Source organism: Thermobia domestica, chromosome 7, assembly GCF_964235325.1.
Source record: "Thermobia domestica chromosome 7, izTheDome1.hap1.1, whole genome shotgun sequence".
NCBI classification, from domain to species: Eukaryota; Metazoa; Arthropoda; class Insecta; order Zygentoma; family Lepismatidae; genus Thermobia; species Thermobia domestica.
Window position 1 is genome coordinate 85,799,410 of NC_137460.1, and position 20,704 is coordinate 85,820,113.

General features: G+C 37.0%; 1 protein-coding gene across 1 annotated transcript in view; it reads left to right on the plus strand.

The window, feature by feature from the left end:
- The window catches only part of LOC145690260 (band 7 protein AGAP004871-like), a 95,282-nt gene that overhangs the window by 52,264 nt on the left and 22,314 nt on the right, over positions 1-20,704 (plus strand). The window contains exons 6-7 of the mRNA XM_081764987.1: positions 6,880-7,041; positions 10,403-10,568. Coding sequence (XP_081621113.1) covers positions 6,880-7,041; positions 10,403-10,568 — 328 coding nt within the window. The remainder of the gene's footprint in view (positions 1-6,879; positions 7,042-10,402; positions 10,569-20,704) is intronic.

Here is a 20,704-nt window from a genome sequence, read left to right on the forward strand (position 1 = left end):
CCCTTTGACATCACAATCTGTCTCTTTTTACATACGTCTGATTTTATTTACATGCAACCCAGGTCAGATCCCGTACCTTACATTCTGCTAAATTCAATGCTTACAAAATCCTGGGCGCAACTTGTCGGCTCTGACATCCCCAATTACGTTATCTGTGAGCGCATTATCTGAGCTCTCAGACCGACAAGGGGCGACTGCACATGGTGGAGATGCTGGGTACTAGCTAGTGGAAATAACGATTCTGTGAGCATGTAAATTGGGATATTTCTTCTAACTTTCAATTAGAACCCTTTAATAGTGATTTCTTTTTCTTTATGTAACGCGTAATTTGCTTTCAGAAAGATTTAATAAATACAAAGGTATGATTTATTCATTACTATACGAAATTTATTTTCTGAAAAATTAAAAATATAACAAAAACATTTCACTAGTGAAAGTTGCGATATATTAAAGTAAGATCACAAATTATTTCTAGGCTGGCAAATTTTCTTTTTCAGTAATTATAAAACTAGCTGTACGGAACAATTATTTCAACTGCCACTTAAGGATTCTTTGATGAGTGCAAAACTATCTCAGTTGCCAGCTACACACTCATAGAGGAGGAGGATCGAATAGACGTTACTCTTCAATTTTCCTTTTAATCGCTCTGTGTTGCTTCTATCTGCCAAGCTCTCTTACATCCTTCGATTTTGTTAATACAGTAAAGCCTGATTATTTTGTGTATCATTGTTTGTATAGCTCGGGTCGTCAAGGTCAGTGATCAGAGAATGTGAAAGCCATGGCCAAAACAAAAGAGCAGGAGTCTGCCACTCATACACAAATTCTGAGAAGCCCTATATGATTACGATGCACAATAAACCTGTCAGTACTTTTCGACCTTCGCACTGTAGGGCCTATTGTATTTTCTCAATTGTTGGTTGGATTAAAATTGGTATTTTTGAGGTTCGTAATTAACCTCGCCTGCGAACTCTCACTCCGCAGTGAATAATAAATGTAATTTACTACCACGCAAATCACTTTTTCCAATTCCCGTTTTTCATACCTTACAACAATCGGCTTCTGCTTATCAGAATAAAGTTGCACTTCGAAACGTGCACTATTGTTGGAAATATTGATTTTTACAGTGGAATTTATTTTTGTGTTTTAGAACATATAGTACTTATTTGCATGCGGAGTGTCGGTCCGCAGCGACTAGTTATGAAGAATAGTTGAGCGCGATTGCAGCAGGATTAAACCATTTTTTCGCGGCACTCGCGGATAATCAAGGCTTTACTGTATTCAGTAGCGCAGTATAATGAAATTTGAAAAAAGAAATCTCTTTATCTGCAGGTTAACTTAATGTGAGTTTTAACCACTTAAAGCTCGAAATTGTTTTCCAAAACACTTATCACTGACATATCGAATACTTCGTTGTCAGTACATCAGGCCCGTATCCAGGGGAGTTCTAGGGGATCGGCCCGCCCCCTAAAATTTTCACGGTAGGCTTACAAATGAACTATAATATGGTGATGAACTATAATATGGTTGGATCGCCCCCCCCCCCTTACATTTTTGGGCTGGCTACGGGCCTGCAGTACATGGTTTGCCACTGAAAGCAATATTAGAAGATGAACTAAACTAATATGAAATTTCTGAAATTTACTATTGAACAAGGGTAAATCGTATTTCTCACTTTTGAGGAAACAGTTGTTTTAAATACCTGAAAAAGCTTAAGGAGTTCTGAGAACTTCCTTTGTTTCCACCCTACAGAACTTCCGTTTTATATAACACTTGCTTCGTACATCCCGCTTCACTGGAATCAACTAAAGGAAATAAAATTGTAACTATCAATTGCAAAACTAAAATGAAGGTTAATGATGAAACCTTTAGAATGACTAATTTAAAAAAAAAAATGAAGCAAAAAATAGCAAATAAGGTGAAACAGAAAGAATTGTAAATAATAGAGCAATAGCGCAAGAGTGAAAAAATTTGTACCTAATAGTTGTCTCTTACAATGTTTGAGGAAATAAAATGAATCCGCATGTTCAGTGATCAGGCACAGCACAAAAAACTGGCATCATTGCAGGTGATCAATTATCGCAAAGTGAAATTATAAAAGCATGCATTGACCCAAAGTTCAAAAGTATTTCAAGGGTATTTCGAAAAGTTTCCGGCCTGACATTCACATATCGCGCCACTTGTAGTAAGCTGTTCCTAGCAAATAGCGTCATCTATGGAAGAAATATTGTATTAGTTTCAATTGTCTACCTGTGTCAGTTCGTTGGAGGCAGTCATTTGAATCAGCTGTCCGCTGAGCTTGCATACTGCATGATACCTCTCCATTCCACGTGACTGTTTTTGCTTCGAAGAGATTCAGCACCCAGCATACATCTCAGATTTATCGCTGCAGTCTTAGCAATAACAGCCGTGTGAACGAATTGTCATGTAGTATGCGAGCTCAACTTACGGCGACTGATACAAAGGAGTGTCTCCAGCCAGCTGATGCAAGTACACAGTTGAAACTAATACATTATTTTTTCAATATATGGCATTGTATGCCATGAACGGCTTATTATCAGTGGCGTGGTGTGACACTTTGACGATTGTTACACCGATTGTTGATATTACAAGTAGGGCCGCATTTAGGGCGTGCACCCCCCTTCGTTGTAAATATACACTACCTAAAGTGAGAAACTGGCAGCGAGTTTTGCAAAAATCAATAGTTTCAGTCAATTTTTTGAAGGTTGAAGGAAAAAGATTAATCGAGATTAGGCACTTAACATTTCCAGAGCAATTCCTCATTCACACCACAGATGCCTAAATGCATTTAAAATACTCAAATTTAATTCAAATGTACTGGCAGTTATTTGGTGCACCCCCCTCAGAAAATCCTGGATCCGATCCTGATTACAAGTATCTCTCGTTTTTCAATATCAGAAAATCTAGTACTTTTTTTTTCTTTCAGCGTATTAACCATTTCAAACTATAGGCATTGGTATCGATTTTTTTAGGGGAGAGGGTCAAATCCCACTTCATTTACTTTGATCTTTTTAAAAAATGTGTCTCTTCAGGTTTTTCAATTCTTTACTAAATATAATCGAAGCTGTCCCTCAATGATCTTAGATATTCTTCAAAGTCATCTATTTTCTTTCTGCAGTAACTTACATCATGAATTTTCTTTTGTAAGATATTGAATAAACAAGAGGCTGCAGCTTACCTCACCAACCATAACCGAAGCTCCATCGTATGTTTGAGCAACAAGTTTTCCGTATTGAAAATTAGTCAGGCAGTTAAACTACGGTATGATGAAGACGATTGCACAATTCTTTTTCAACACATCAAACTGCATCAAAGTGCAAATTCAACGAGAAGGCTAGAGGCTAGAGCTGGAAATTTGCTGAATCTAAAGTATTCTATACTACATTAAAAACAAGTGTTCGAATTAGAAGGAGCGCCGGGAACATCTTTACTTCCCTCTAATTATCATTGATAGGCATTCCTGTATATTTAATGACACACTTCAGAGACTGAAGATATCTTTGCTCTTTCAGGCACGAGACAACTACCATCTAAATTTTTCTACCGTTTAAACAGAAATAAAATCTCAATAATAATAATAATAATAATAATAATAATAATAATAATAATAATAATAATAATAATAATAATAATAATAATAATAATAATAATAATAATAATACATTCCCATAGCTCAAATTAACAGCCAATAAGAAACTTTATTTTGAATCAATGCAAACCTATATTAAATTTGTTTGTTAGAATATCCTATTGAATATATTCTTATTCTCTGTTGGTATATTATTCAAATTTAAAAATAGCGTATTAACATAGTCATGCGAAAACGATATTTTAACATATAAATAATGCACTTCGGAACATACAGTCTCACAGTAGCAGGTGTTCAATGTTATTACTATGAAAAACTTGCTACTTATTTTTGTCTGAAATTGTATACTGTTACGACACTGAAATAACTTTACAAATACGGAAATTATAGCTAAGTTTCCATCCTTGGAATAGGAAAGCAAACGAAACAGTATACCAGAATTACTGCCAGCTCGATCCTCTTCCTAGGAGGGAGCGAGTAGAAAAAACATGCTGATGATATTCTAGATTCTCCTTGTTCTAACAGGGAACATTCCTATTTTTTCCTGATCCACTCAGTCGAACGGTAACATAAGGACCATTCCGAAAGTCCAAATACGAGCGCACAGGAACACTTCTGGCTGGAACCAGTGATGCCAGTTGGTGGGAAATTTCCCGCAAAACGGGAAATTCTGAGCACTGCCGGGAATGCGGGAATTTTTCTTTAAAATAGGCTGAAAACGGGAAATTCTGACATTCTCAACTTTTCTGGTATGTTTTATCATTCATTCATTTTTCTTCTTTTACTCTTCTTCTCTCTCTCACATGAACAATTCCTTCACTGACTTATCTCAATGTTGACCAACTAAGCAGGCATATAGCCAGCACAAGCGAGTAGTAAAGACAAAATGAAACAAAAAGGGTCTGGTACTATGGACTCGTGCTGCGAACTGACCGTGAGTAAATACCTGATCTTTCCATTGTGCTATCCTTCCTCTCGCACATGTGAGATTGGTTTATTGTTTCCGAAACAAATTGGGTACAGTTGTCTGTGGTTTTGTGTTTTGGCACGCACACTGGTGTCACTGCTATGTTTCGATAATGAAAGGAAATATCAAATCCATCCGGTACATATGATAGGAAAAAGCAGGAATCGGGAATCGATACCAAAGCTAGGTATAAGACCCGTAACATCGAGCTCTTTTGTAGTAAAAGTGAGCTTCAGTATCACACAAAAAACTTTAAGCATCTAGTTAATGTAATGCAATAGCAAAATACCTTGTCTATTGCTACAGCTTTTTTTCTTTTCTTAGCAAGGAACAAGTAATGTGCAGCAAAACAAAAATCTTGTTAAGACCAGAAAATTGTATTGTGTTTCTTTGCCGAACACATTCCCTTCCAAACCATAAAGGAAAACATGATGTTCGTTAAAAAAAAAAAAAAAAAAAAAGTTCACAGTGTTCTTGAATATTGTGCCAGCATCTTTGTGATATTATCATGCATAATTGTAAATAGTGGCTTCTACGTTACGAGAATGAGTTCAACTGCACGTTATAGGCCCTCTGAAAAGATATTTTTCGAAATTATTTATCACTAGGTGTTATAAACTGTATCTATTTTAGTTGGCGGGAAATTTTGCGTCTAATCGGGAAATTTCATGGCTTCGGACGGGAAATTCACTGTTACAAAACTGGCATCACTGGCTGGAACGCTGAAAGGTGCTTCTGGAGTGAATGACCGCTATCGGAGTTCGCGTTACTTCTGAAATCTGCGGTATCAACAACAGTATGTTCCTATTTGGTGCTGGCATGTTGCGTTCATTCACTTTGTAAATGCGGCATAGGCTGTCCGAACTTAAAAAATAAAATAAAATAAATAAATAAATAAATAAAATAAAACAAATATGTAAAGATCTTCCCATGTTGTTGATGAAATTTAGACACATGAAAACAACGGAAAACTCATATTTTTACCGTTACCGCCGATAACAGCGGTAATATCCATTACAAGTCCCTGGTATCAGCTCGGAAACCAAAAAATATTCCTCATGTATACAGATATGATATTGCAATATACATTCAACAAGAAAAAGTCACTCTTAACTAGCAGCCTTAATATTGGACTAAGGAAGAAATTGGTCAAGTGGATGGAGTATATGGTGTATTGGACTTTATGGATCAGAGACTCGAACATTACGGAAGTTAGAGAAGAAATGTTTAGAGAGCTTCGAAATGTGGTGTTGGAGGAAGATAGAGAAGATAAAATGGACAGAAAGAGTAAGAAACGAAGATGTTTTAAAACGGATAGGAGAGAAGAGGATGCTTCTAGCCACCATCCTTCGTGGAAAGGCCAATTGGATTGAACACATCTTGCAAAGAAATTGTCTTCTTCATACCGCCATAGAAGGAAAGCGAGGAATAGGGAGAAGAAGAACACAAGTGATCTATGATTTGAAAAATAGAACATATTGGGAGTTAAAAGAGGAAGCTGAAATTCGAGAAACATGGAAGAAAGATTTCCAGACCCAGGAAAATTAAGAAGACGAAAAGAAAAAACCTCATTAGTCCCAGGACCTGCCAAAAGCCAAACTAGTTAATAATAATTACAATATATGCTAATGCGTGTTTACTAACTACGGTTTATTGCAAATATTGTTACTAGGTCAAACTGTTTTGAACTAAAGAAAGTATAGGACTGCGGAATTGCTAGATAAGACCTCTATGATTAAGTTCAACTTTTGATAAAGAAGATAGCATAAGATATTTCCTCATTTTTGAAATTCTCTGTTTCTCCTATACTTCCATAATTAAGGAAACAGCAGACTTCATAACTTAACCCAAGAAGTCAGAAGACGTGAGCTGGAAAGATTTATAAAGGTTGTACAGTGCAACCTAGTTAGTGAATATTCTGTGTCTGGACGACTTATGTTCGTCCTTAAAGCAGAGGGGAGTACACCCTTTTTTCTCTTTTTCTTCAACAGGCATATGACAGACCTCTTGTTGTGTTTTAATTAAAATATTTAAAATTCGATTATTTAATTTACCATGAGACTCAAGAAATTATATTAGACTTGGATTTCAGAAAGTATTTTAAACTACTCTGTTATTCCTGCTTTCCAGTAATTCATATTTTTAATGCCCTCAAACTGAAATTTGGTAACAGAATAATTAAACTCAGGATCGTAACTCAAACCATATCACGGCGCTGCTTGATACTTCCGAAAATCGAATTGTCATGCGTCGAACGTGAAAGTTGATAATAAGCATATTTGTAATTTATCGTTTTTCTTTCTAGTCATTCCACTCAATTGCTAGCAGCAGCAACTTTGAGAAATGTGCTTGGAACCCGAAATTTGACCGAAATCCTCTCAGAAAGGGATACTATTTCTCAGACAATGCAGACATCTTTAGATGTAGCTACCGACCCATGGGGAGTTAAAGTCGAACGTGTGGAAGTGTAAGCAAATTGTTGAATTAATAAATTATCATAACTGTCAGTAACTTACAATAAGACATTTATAGAGTATAAGAAGCATACTTTAATATTATAATCAAATTTACTGACCTGAGGCATGTTCCTATGACGACCAATAAATTAAATACTTCAGAGGTTTTTTTTTTTTTTTTTAAAGGATGTCACCGTTTGATTAGTAAACATTGTTTGAGTAGACTGGGAAATATTTCGAGAACCCACACATGGAAGAAACTTTGATTTAGGGTGAACTGTAATATATAGACATTAAAATAGGGTACTAGTAAGTTTATAGGGTGAACCTTACAGTTAGAAATAAAAAAGAAAAAAGAAAAGAAAATCGCGTTGCAGATGGAAAAGTTACTTTCGCCTTTCAATGTACGTAGGCTTACCATAATACTGTCTCAACTTTTGAGAGTGGTTGTACTTCCATCTGTACAAGCGAGCGACGTTAAAAGCGGTATCTTGAAGCGTGAGTCATTGCTGGATGAGCTGAAGAAGTGTAAAGGTGTCAGTTGTAAGTGTTCAAGATGAAATGGGGCAAGTATCAAAATCGTGTGACCGTGATAGCGTTGCACAAGGTAGGCAATTCACCAGGAGAGAGTTTTTGAAACCCAGAAGCTGCAAATTAGTAAAAAAAAAAAAAAAAAAAAAAAAGTTTACGGCACTATCAAGCTTGTTGAGTCTGAAACTATGAAAGATCGCTTCCGGCAAGGAAGACCACACAGAGTACGAACACCGGAATTTGTGAAAGCTGTGGTGGCATATGTCCGACAAAATCCAATAAGGAATCAATCAGTTATGGCTCGTGAACTAAAGATTTCGAAAATGTCTATGTCTCTCACGTTAAACAGTGACCTAGGACTCCATGCTTACAAACAATGGAAAGGATATTTTCTAACAAATGAACTCAAGCGCCAGAGGCTCTTTTACGCAGTAAATGGGCACCGTCGAATCGTTTTCACTGTTGAAAAGATTTTCAGTGTTGAGGAGACTTTCAAAGCCGAAAATGACAGGGAATATGCCACATCCTCTAGAGAAGCTGGTGAAAAGGCTTCAAAGATCCAGAGGGTTTAGCATCCTGCCTCAAGTCATGGTGTGTTGGGGTCTGAGCGACAAGGGAACAACGGAGCTCCATTTCTGTGAAAATGAAGTCAAAACTCAGCCAAACTGTACCAGCAGATAGTGCTTGAGAGACTAGTCAAGAATCTCACCAACACCCTTTTAACACCACCTTACATGGACAGAACTGGAGCTTCCAGCAGGACTCAGCCCCAGCACACAAGGCACGGACAACCTAGCAGTGGCTGGAGGTAAATGTTTCCAACTTCATTTCCACTTCAGATTGGCCTTCTGCATGTCCGGATCTAAACCCTTTGGGCTACAAATTGTGGTCCAAGCTTCAGGAGATGGCTTGCAGGAAGACACATCCCAATATTAAAAGTTTAAAGCGGTCTCTTTGGAAGGCAGCTCCAGATTTTCCAGTCGATGTGTTGCATAATGCAATTGATGAGTGGCCACGAAGACTTAAGGACTGTGTGCATGCTAGTGGTGGCCATTTTAAATAATTATTTGTGATTATGGTTCATAATGCATCTATGTAACCCATGCTACTAGTATATTAAAATATCTCTAACCATTTCGTGTCAATGTACTTAAAACTTTGGGACAGTATGGTAAGACTAGGTAACTGGTGTTTCTGTTAGCGCAAATAAATGTTGGTATCTCACAATATAAAATTATTTCTTCCACTGAGTTACAGCATGTGACCGACTTTTTGCACTGTTTCTCACTGATGGAGAATTGAGTATTTTGTCCGAAATATCCAGACTATTTGGGGAGTTTTGATCGTGATAGCGATATATCTTATGTCAGTAAATTTGACAAAAATGTAATATTGCCTTAATAATAAAGACTATGGAACAGTACGGGGCCGAACTATAGTGATTAAAACTATTGGTCTGTTCTTTTTAACTGTTGTTCCCTACACAATATTTGACAAGTCCTGTGTACTGGTCTCTGACCAATAATATACGACATGGATGAATAAAAGAATGAATGAATGAATGAATGAATAAAATCTATCCATGTTGTCCACTTTAGCTGTATTGAGAACTGGCCGACTTACAGAAAAGTGTATATTATACCCTGGCCGGCGAACGATGATTTCTGACAGCTCAGCTCGCGAGGACAACTGAGGAATGCATTGTTCGCATGTGCTTCTCGCGCAAGGGGAGAATCGTCTGTTTTCTCGTTGAGCTTGAGAGGGGGTGAGTGAAAGTTTGGCAATGTGCGGTGGTTACCATGAAGACGCGACAGGTTCTGAGCCTAAGGTTGGTTGACCTCAAGGATCTTATAAAATAGAGGATCTGCCCCTACAACAAAATCTTGAAGCCATACGTCACAGTTTCGCCACCCCTACTCTGTCCACTCCGCCCAATAGGATCGCAATGTTTTGAGCCAACAATCATGGCGGAAACGAAAGTAGCCAATCAGACGATGGCAGAAACGAGAGTAGCCAATCAGACGTGCCGATGTTCGGTTGCTTTTTGGCTTCACTGATTTAATAGGATGAAGATACATATGGGCAGATCCTCTATTTATAACATCCTTGGTTGACCTGCTGTCTTCTGCTCGCTCGCCGTGGCCTTGTGCAAAGCTGTCAGAAATCATCGTTCACCGGTCAGGATATAATAACTACTTGTTACCAATTCGTTTTTGAAGAATAATGATAAATAATGAAGAATAGTTTTCTTGTAAAGTAAAAGTACTGCATATAATAGAGTATCTATCTGTGTTTGCCATACGCCTAGCTATCATTGATTTTGTAAATAGAACTTACCAATTCACCAGTTCATCGTTGACAGGCTAGCGTACGTTATTCAGTGTTCCCAAACGCCCATTGTTGCCAACACAACTTTCAACATTTCCCGTTCCTTTGAATCACCCTTCATTATACTTTCAAAATCCTGTACGGAAATTCATCATTACTGTTCAATCATCTTTAGTTCTCGTGGTATTTCGTGGTATTTCTTCAATTCAGGATTACTTCTGAAGGAGCTCCTTCGCTGTTAATTGTCTGAAAACTAAAGTTCAACAATAGTATCCTCAACCGTTATCTATTCATTACTACTGACTTTTCTTCTTCTTTTTGTTATTATTATTATTGACGTATTATGAAGGTCAGTGTTACCCTAAACCATTGAACCAATATGCGTCACTGATATATGTCTCACTTACGTTTTCTTTTTCCTTAAAAGCTAATAACATTGTTGAGTCAATGTTATATATTGTATTAGCTTCTGATATGTTGTTGTTGGCTAATGTTTTATTACCGTGCTTTCAGAAAAGATGTAAGGTTACCGGTACAGCTTCAGAGAGCTATGGCGGCTGAAGCCGAAGCAGGTAGAGAGGCACGGGCTAAAGTAATTGCGGCCGAGGGTGAAATGAAGGCTTCAAAAGCTTTGAAGGACGCTTCGGATGTGCTTGCAGGAAGTCCAGGAGCTCTACAAGTATGTTTTAAAGTTAATTTACTTTATGATGTAATAAGTATAGGCAGTGGCGTATTTATAATTTTGTTTCGGGAGGGGCTTTGCCTGGAAATGTGAAAATTCTGCAAGATATTTCATTTACTTTACTATACTAAGATTTCGGGGGGGGGCTTAAGCCCGGAAGCCACCCCCCTAAATACGCCACTGAGTATAGGGTACACATTAATAATGCAATGGTACGTGTATTAATATCGAAAAGGTAAAATGGGAATTCTACATTACGTTTCACTGTCCAATTGTCACCTTTATGCATGTTTTGTAGTTAAGAAATCTTGTGACTTGTAAAACTACAAAGTTTTATCAGTTTCCTTCATGTAGAGAAAATTGTAATGTTTCTTGAATCACTGCTATTAAGGTTTCTGGAGACAAACCATTTTTTTCCTCTTTTTGCCATTTCTCTCAAAGGACAAACCACTCAGCACTTTCTGAATAAAGAAAGAGTGAAATTTCAATATTCTAGAAACGATACCACTTCCTTCCTAGGAGTGAATTTTCGAAAATCCTGAAACAAATATTTTCTTGTTTTTAATGAAGAGTGGTAATATACTCTGTATTTAGCCAATGATAGAGTGATCTACTGAATGTATGAAAGAGAAATGATAGCATTGTTCTTAGTATCTTCTTTTGCATTGTAAACCCTTTTGTTGCATAACTGGTAATACCCCAGCAAATAATTCCATAAGAAATTAATGACGGGATCAAGCCAAAGTACGTAGTTTTTAACAGTAGCGTGGTATTTCGAAATGCGGATGCCAAAATTAGCTACTTGTGCGCAGTAACGTAGCGTGAAGTTTTGGAATGGGTAGGCTGATATTAGATTCGTAGCTAGAGGGTGGCTAGGAGGGGCCCAGTCCCTGAAACTTGCAATTGTTTCTTGTATGTATATTTGAGGTAAAGTGAATTCAAGTTCCCCCCTCCAAATCAAATTATCCCGCCCTTATTTAAACGATCACGTTTTACTGTTCTGACTACGGACCTGGCTGTAATGCTTGATAGAAAAATGCGAATTCATGCACTATATTTTTCATATAATGCAAGAAAAAGTATAAGTGTGGTTCTGCTTCTTATTTCTCTTACATATACGGTTTCCTTACATATGCGATACTCGCATATCACACATACACTACACTGTATTACTGTATTTGTTTCAAAGAAACAAATAAAAACGAATATAGAGCTATCTTAATTTTAAATTCCCCAAATCATAGACACAAACTTAAGCTCTTTACCCACAACAACACATATCAGCATATTAATGGAAAACAGTAGTGCTGCAGCTCACAGTCAATTTATGCTTTTTGCAGAAAAAGCTATTTTTAGATTGAAAATAAAAAGAGAAAAAAGAAAGAAAGAAAAGAAAAGAAACTATACTTCATCTGAGGCCTCATTCAGTATCGATCTTCGCAAAACTTGCGGGTCGCATCGCATCGCAACGCAAAAAATACAACAAACAATTATACCTGCTATATCAATTATCGCCAACTAAAATGCAAATTTTACGCTGCGATAACGCAAACCGGTATGCAATAAGCTCCCTGATGTATTAGTACTATTCATAATAAGACTTTTATTCACTCTATTTTTTTCTTTGTCAGAACTTGTGACTGAATGCGAGATCCTAAATTTTTCATAGCCTTTCTGTTTTATGCTTTCTTACAAGACCGCGTCCTGTCGCGTTTGTTTCCCCAAACACCCGAAAGGCTAGGACTAGCTCAGGAGAGTAATGCTCCCAGAAGTAGGAACGAAAAACACAGTTCTGGTTGGTTGGCGTTATCTATGTCTTGCCACGTTGCATTCAAATAGCAGAATTCAGACAATTGTTGTTGTCCGTCCTCGTGGCCGAGTGTGCTAGCGCTATGTGCTAGTAACAAAAATCTCTTTTGGTGTGAGTTCAAACCCGGCCCGAGGAAAGTTTTTTAACATTTTTTTACATGTTTTAAATTAAAATAATACGAAAATAATACTAAAAAATGCGATTTACTTACTTTTGTGCAGATAAGTAGTAGTAGTAGTAGGAACGGGTTAGAAGCCCCGCAGGGCTCGTTTTGTTGCCCTTGTACTCCATGATATAAGGCTCGTTTTGTTCCCCTTGTACTAAATGATATAGATTTTGTGACCAACTTAAAACAACTGACTAGGATAGCGCGTAAAACAGCTAGCTAGAGTAGCGCGCGAAAAAACGTACTTCCGGGAGTATTACTCTCCCGAGCGGGTCGTAAAAGGCTAGCCTTTCGTCAGCATTCGTTCACTTTCGTTGTTTCGTGTTGAATTTGTGTATTGCTCATGGCTTTCGTCTGTTAGGGGTGACGGGAAAGCGATTGTCACCGCCCCATTCTGAAGATTACATGAGAAAGGCGGAAGGCTAGTGGCCCGTAGCCTACAATGTGTTCTTGCAGAAGCTTCAATCTATTCTCGCGTGATGTTTAAACAGCGCGTCATTAAATAAATCCATGAACCATTTTAATAATATTAATTGTATCTATGTCCAAAAGCAACATTTCAGGCTGATATATAATTAAATGGATAGGCTAAGCCTTATAGCCTTAATGAACACTACATCTCTGCTTGTGCGATACAATACAATAAAATACATGTTCAGTGAGTGTTCTCTCTAACAAGTAAAAAGATGCAGCAATGTTGTTTCGATGGCTCATGTTTTCTAGTTTTCTTTATGATATTACTGATATCAGAAACACCGTTTGAACACCACTCTGACTCCTTTTGCACCAAACATAATGCAGACGAAACAAAACATGTACAGCCTTATGCAGAGTCGTTTTGACGTATGATTAGCATCATACTAAATGTCTGACTACTGCAGAAAACAAATGTTAGTCGAACTCTTTAGTATGGTACTAATCAGCGTCAGAAAGACTCTGCATAACGCCCTTTATTTCTTACAGAGCACCCAGAAAGCCAAGAAAACCTATCGTATCACGAAGACTGAAATGTTCGTGAATGATTGCTAGCTGTCGTTTTTATGAAAAGCTTTGGAGTAGGTCGTCTTCCTTTGAGAGAGCAACGCTGCTAGTAAGTCAACCGATGTTAACAAAAAGTCAATTAAATTTGTGTCTGGTACTGACACCGCAGTCATAATTTGCTAAAGGTTAGTAAGTTACTATACCTTGTTACAGCCGAAAACTTCCCAGGGCTTTGTCTATTAGTTATAAATGTAATTTTCTTCATACTACACTAAAACAATAATACAACTATTCACTTCAAATCACAACGCAAAAGAAACTCTATACCCCCAATTTTTTCTTGACCACCAATGATCAGTGTTGCTAATCAAAAGCATAAATCTAGTATAGAACGCAAGGGCTTACGAGGAAACGGTCTCAAGTGTAAACAACCGATTTGGCTGGGGTCCGGATATGTGTTACGGGAGACCAAAGTAGGAGATACGTATTTTGGCGTTTGGGCCCATACGCAGAAATTTCTGAAATACGGTGCCCCAAAGTGGCCCTACATGCTATAACTAGAAAGCGAATGACGTTACTTGTACACAACCGATTTCGCTGGGTTCCAGATATGTGTTACGGGAGACCAAAGTAGGAGATACGTATTTTGGCGTTTGGGCATATATGCTGAAATTTCCGAAGTACGGGGCCCCAAAGTGGCCCTACATGCTATAACTAGGAAGCGAATGACGTTACTTATACAAAATCGATTTGGCTGGGGTCCGGATATGTGTTACGGGAGACCAAAGTACGAGACACGTATTTTGGCGTTTTGGTTCATACGCAGAAATTTCCGAAATAGGGGGCCCCAAAGTGGCCCTATATGCTATAACTAGGAAGCGAATGACGTTACTTATACACAACCGATTTGGCTAGATTCCGGATATGTGTTACGGGAGACCAAAGTAGGAGACACGTATTTCGTCGTTTGGGCCCATACGAAGAAATTTCCGAAATACGGGGCCCCAAAGTGGCCCTACATGCTATAACTAGGAAGCGAATGACGTTACTTGTACACAACCGATTTGGCTGGGGTCCGGATATGTGTTACGGAAGACCATAAGCCAAAGTCGGGGAGATGTAATTTTTCTTTCGACCAAACCTGACAGGCCAGCAAACTTTACTTCCGCCACTCTGCCCGGTTTCCTGACAACACACGCCGTATCGATTAAATATTAATGCTCACTCTCTTGCACAAAAGTGTTCCGCCCGGTTTCCACACATCCTATCCATAGAAATACAAGCGAAAAACGTAAACGTTGGTCTCGCTGGTCAGCAGATCCCCAGAATTGCATGGGTACAACATACTCCAACTTCATGGCCTTATTGAAAATCTAACAATGTGGGACCCTGTATATTTGACATTCCTTTTTGTGGGACCTAACAACAAACACAAGTCTCATACTTTTAGATATATTGCAACATATTCCAACGCAAGCCAACATTCTGTACTAGTAACGTTATACGCTTCTTAGTTATGGCATGTAGGGCCACTTTGGAACCCCTTATTTCGGAAATTTCTGCGTATGGGCCCAAACGCCAAAATACTTGTCTTCGTACTTTGGTCTCCCGTAACACATATCCGGACCCCAGCCAAATCGGTTGTTTACGCTTGAGACTGTTTCCTCGTTAGCCACGTAGGGGTGAGCCGAATCAAGTCCCATTTCAGGCAGTGATACAACAAATGATTTCCCTTGCATACACTGTGTCTCACATATGATCCCACTGTTCCGACGTTTTTCAATAATTTATCACATTGTAAAGCCATGTTCATAAAATAACTCAGAAGCTTGATATTTAGCACGGCATAATTTGCCCCATCCCAAACGATCATAGAACACAAATAGAAAATTATTAACAAGTACTATATGGCTGAATCTGCTCATTAAGACCTGCAACCAGCCACTAAAGTTTAGGGGAGGGTCATATATATGCTAGTAGACATGGATGTCCAAGGAACATGGCAACGACAAGAGGAAAGACAGAAAATGCGCATCTGAGTGACGCATATGCGAAGGTTCCGCTTGTCAAAGCAAGGCGAGAGACCGCATCCAGAAGATTGTAGTGGAAATAATTGTGATAATTACAAACAAACAATTTATATATATATATAAGATGAAATACGCACATTTCCTTATTAACAGGGAAGCCGGGCATATCGACGTTCCCTTACGCTACGCCGCTGGTTTTTAATGGCTCAGACTTTCAGATCTTACTGAGTTTACGTACGAGGTAAACTTCCATGCTTAGCTTTCTGAACAAGCCATTCAAATGTGTCTCTCAGATAAAGTTTGAATCCACTAAACAATCTGAAAAAGTTATATGTATCAGATACCTGTATGAGTTCCTCATCCAAATAAAATTCATGGATATTTAGAAAATTCTTTCTCTGACATCGAAATGTATTTTTGTTTTTGCTTAGGGATGCACACTAGACAAGATTTGAGGCTGTCTCGTCTCGAAAATGTGCTGTAAAAGTGATGTCTCGACTCGAAAAATGTATTCTTCTCTATTGGAAGAGCTGTCTCGACTCGAATTTTGTAAGGAAAATTCTGTGTAGACTCGTCTCGTGCGCATCCCTATTTTTGCTGTATTTATGTTGAGTTGGTTCACTTTTATCTATTTCGCGAGTTTAGTTGTCAAGTTATCAAATATTTATTCTTCAGAGCAAGAGTTATTTGAGATTTCAACTAGAATATTTGTGTCGTCAGCGAAAGGATGCTTTCATTGGGAAAGCTCCTTAGTAGTGTAAAAATTCCCGATCTGGCTCATACTTGCTCAATCCAGGTCCCGCCTGATCCGAAGTACTCAATAGTCCAGTGTCGCACGATACGCCAGGACCCACGTAACGTTCAACCATGGAAAATCGAACACCCCGAAAACTCGTTCCCGTTTGTGACCTATTTTTTGGGGAGTGTATTTGTTCTGTTTTATGACCACTTTTTGGGGTGTATTCGTTCCCTTTTATGACCACTTTTATCAACCCCTATGTAACATAGCATAGAATACATAACAATATGAACACAGAGACTACGAACGCATATTTTAGCAGCACTCCTATGTAACATAGCAAAGACTATAAACACATCTATGGCATACCGCAGCCCTTATATAACATAGTAGATATTACACAATAACTTCTACATAGCATTAGACTATGAGCACAATTTCCAACCCTATTTAACATAGCAGAGATTTGACCAGATATAGTAAACTGTTTTATGACACATTTTTAGGCGTGTACTCGTTCTCTTTTATTACCATTTTTTAAACCCCTATTTTAACATAGCAGAAATTACACAGAGACTACGAACAACTATTTTCGCAACCCCGTATGTACAAGAGTATGGCTTATTTTTTAACCACTATTTAACATACTACAGATTACAACCTCTATTTAATACAGCAGAGAATATGAGCCAATAGCAGCAGTGCATTCGTTCCCTTTTACCAACCACTATGTAACATAGCAGAAATTACACAAGTATTCATCACAAATTACTGACCATCGAGGTCAAAAGTCAAATATTTAAACCCGAATAACTCGTAAACGGAGCTACATATTGAGGTGCTGTTTCCACATTTAGTAACAGTTCATCAACTACTGCATGTCCCAAAAGTACTGACCATCGAGGTCAAAGATCAAATATTTAAAAGTAAATAACTCGTTAACGGAGCGACAGATAAATTTGTGTGACCTATTCAATTTTGTACCAAGCAGAAAAACGGGAAGAAGGAATAACTTTGAATGGCTTATTTACTTTTGTATTAACGAGAAAAAAGCCAAGAAAGGCCACTTTAAGTAGTTCAGTGTTTATATCTTTTTGGGTTATTCAAATAAACGAAAAATAAATTTATACCAAGCAGAAAAAACAAAGATATGCCATTTTAACTAGCAGAAAATTCTATATCATCCTGTACTTTTCAAACAAACGAAGGGATAAATTTGAGTGATCTATTCAATTTTGTAGCAACGAAAAATGCCATTTTAACTAGCTCAGAATTTCTGTACCTTTTGATGCTATTCAAATAAACGAAGGAATAAATTTATACAAAAGGAAGGAAAATCAAAGAAGGGCTATTTTAACTAAAAATTTTATATCATTTTGTACTACTCGAGTAAAAGAAGGAATACATGTGAGTGGAGTATTTTTGTACCAACAGAAAAAACTAAGAAGGGCCATTTTAACTAGCTGAGTATTTTATACCATTTTGTAACATTTATACAAACAAAGGAATACATTAGTACTAACCAGAATAAGCGAAAAAGGTCCATTTAATGTAGTTCAGAATTTATGTAAATTTTTTACAACTCCAATAAAACAGAAAAATCCGAGGAAATGCCATTTCAACTACCTCAGAATTTCGGTAGCTTTTTTGCTATTCAAACAAACGAAGGGATAAATTTAAGTGGGCTATTTAATGTTGTAGCAACCAGAAAAAAACGAAGGACCTTTTTAACTAGCCGAGTATTAATACCATTTTGAACTATTTAAATAAACAAAGAAATAAATTTTTACTAACCAGAAAAGGCGAAAAAGGACAATTTTAACTAGCTCAGAATTGTACACCTTGTCTCAAAAAGGTTGAGCGCATTCTTTATTGGTGTTTTGAGGCGAAAATTTTCTAAGTCCAGCTTCGGGTATCTTCGGGAAAAAGTAAGCCAGGTTCGAACCTCCAAGCCAGCCTTTGCAATCGGGAAAAAGTTTGCAGATGTGTTTTTCTTCTTTTAAATATAATAAGACTTGTTACCAAGTGTTAAAAAAAAGCAACATTGATTGAAATACTTAATGATACAATATTTCGAAACCTTTTTTTTTCAATCTCAGCACATGCTTGTTTGTCATTTAGCTCTCCATACGTAATGGAACATTTAAATACGTTAACGAATCTTTCCATATGTAAAAGAATGCTCAAAGTTAAGAAATAGAACATAATTATCGCCTGAGTACTAAAATAAAAGTCAAAGTAGAACAGAAACGGCGTTTGTAAAGGATATGAATGTCATAATTATCTTGAGATCCGTTATACATCGCTAGAAGGTTGTGTTAGCTCCTTGGTAAGCTGTCGGATTTCAAATCATAAGGTTGAGGGTTCGAATCCCGTCTAGGCTAATCCTTTTTTTAAAATTATATTTTCCGCAATGCATGAAAAATTATATAAAATAATTACATTAGAATACATAAGTTGTGTATATATAACATAATCATTGCAGATCATAGTAATTATTATGTTTAAAATATAACATCTGAGATAATTTTCACAGTAGGTCGGTATTATATATGAGGATGTAAATAGAAGTTAAGAAACTCGTTCAATAGCAATAAATAAATCATATAGTGTATTTATTTGCAGCTATTTGTCATATAGAGGGCAATTCTCATTCATAATACAGAATGTCATTTATGTTCTTGAAAAGTTATTCGATGCATAAACAGAAGGTATAAACAGAGAATCCAAAGTCGGAACGCTCGCAAAAAAAATTCATGAACCCCAAAGGTCACGTGAGCAGACTGGAATTGTCCTTATGAAGCATGCCACAGCAGAAAGTCTTTACATAGATTTTCAATTCAATTCCTGATATATGCTTTTGCAATGTGGAGGTGGTGATGCCTTGAGTCGCCCTCTCTCGCTCGCTCGCTCGCTCACTCTCTATTTATACAGAATATAAAAGTGGATTTATGTGTGTATTTCAACATAATTCTGATATATCTAGAGCAATTTTAACTATATTTCTTACAGTATGGAAAAAGAGTACTGTCGGGATACATATCAAAAATGCTAGAAACGGGTCGATATTAGTATCGAATCTATAGTTTCGTGGTCGCTTAGGTGAATAGTTCTACTTTCAATTCAAGTCCAATTAAGCTTCCATTAGCACCCAGGGTGGTTACGTAGCGACATAAAGATATCGAAATCATTCGATATTAGAATCGAATCGTAAGTTTTCAGCGCCGCTAACAGTGCAGCGTTTCCCATTAGTCCACATTAGTCCACATTTCACATTAGTCCCATTGCCTAGAGGGCAACATATTTGCAGAGTGCAAAGTTTAAAACTTGAATAATATTTTATTTTTTTCCGTATGAAAAAGTTATAAATCAAGAGCAAATATACTATTTCACGAACAATCCTCTTTTACTATTTTAATATGTTTAATAATAGCATACGAAATCTAATAGTAATTCAGAACATGTTTCACAGTTGTTATTTTTTGTTACATAGTTGTAGCTGTAGCATGTAGTGAGTGGAATTTAACTGTAATAAATTCACTAATTAACCATATTCGAATTAAGTTTTATTTTTAAGTTCGGGATGAAGGGGTGGAGAAATATGTAGTTATTGGGGGCACCGAGCTTTTCTACATTTTACTTTCAAGATCTCCATTTTTCTTTTGTCATTTGTTTCTAATAAAAAAAAGTTCAGTCACTTTTGGATTGTCATAGGATAGTAGGAGTTGGATTTTGGGATGCAGCCTGTGAGATTCTAGAGGAGCTAACTGCTTGAAAAAATATTTTCGAATCATCTGTAACATATGAAATAAGGATATATATCATAAAAAATTGAAAGTAACTATGTCTGCGTAATCATCACGGTCAAATTGCAAAGTCAAATGAATTGACGTTTGGTATATAATCAGGCTCCATTCCCAACTGGGAAGTTACCATACGCGTGTCACTTTCATTATAATACATATCCTTAGGGGGAGTAGAAGTCCGAATTTTTGCGAAAAATTTAGTATCTTACAAGCCGTTCAACTGAGAGCTGAAATTCAACATATAACTCTTTATTAAAAATAAAGAAAATATGTCCTGGCATTTTTTAAAATTATCTTTTATGAGCGGGGGGACGGGGTGCATTTTCTATATATTGGAAATTGGTAGTGGGTTGATTTGTAAAAATAATCGAAAACGATTGATATTAGTTGAGAAACAAATTGAGTAATGCAAACTAAAGTTCTTTTTGAATTTTATACCCACTGCTTTCTATTTATAATTGCTGAAGCTGGTGCCATAAAGTTAGAGAAAAATGGCTATAAAATTTGTATTCTAAACTTAATTACATGGGCATTTTCAATTAGTACGGCATGCTTAATTATATAGAAAATTAGTTTCTCTCTCTCTCTCTCTCTTTTTTTT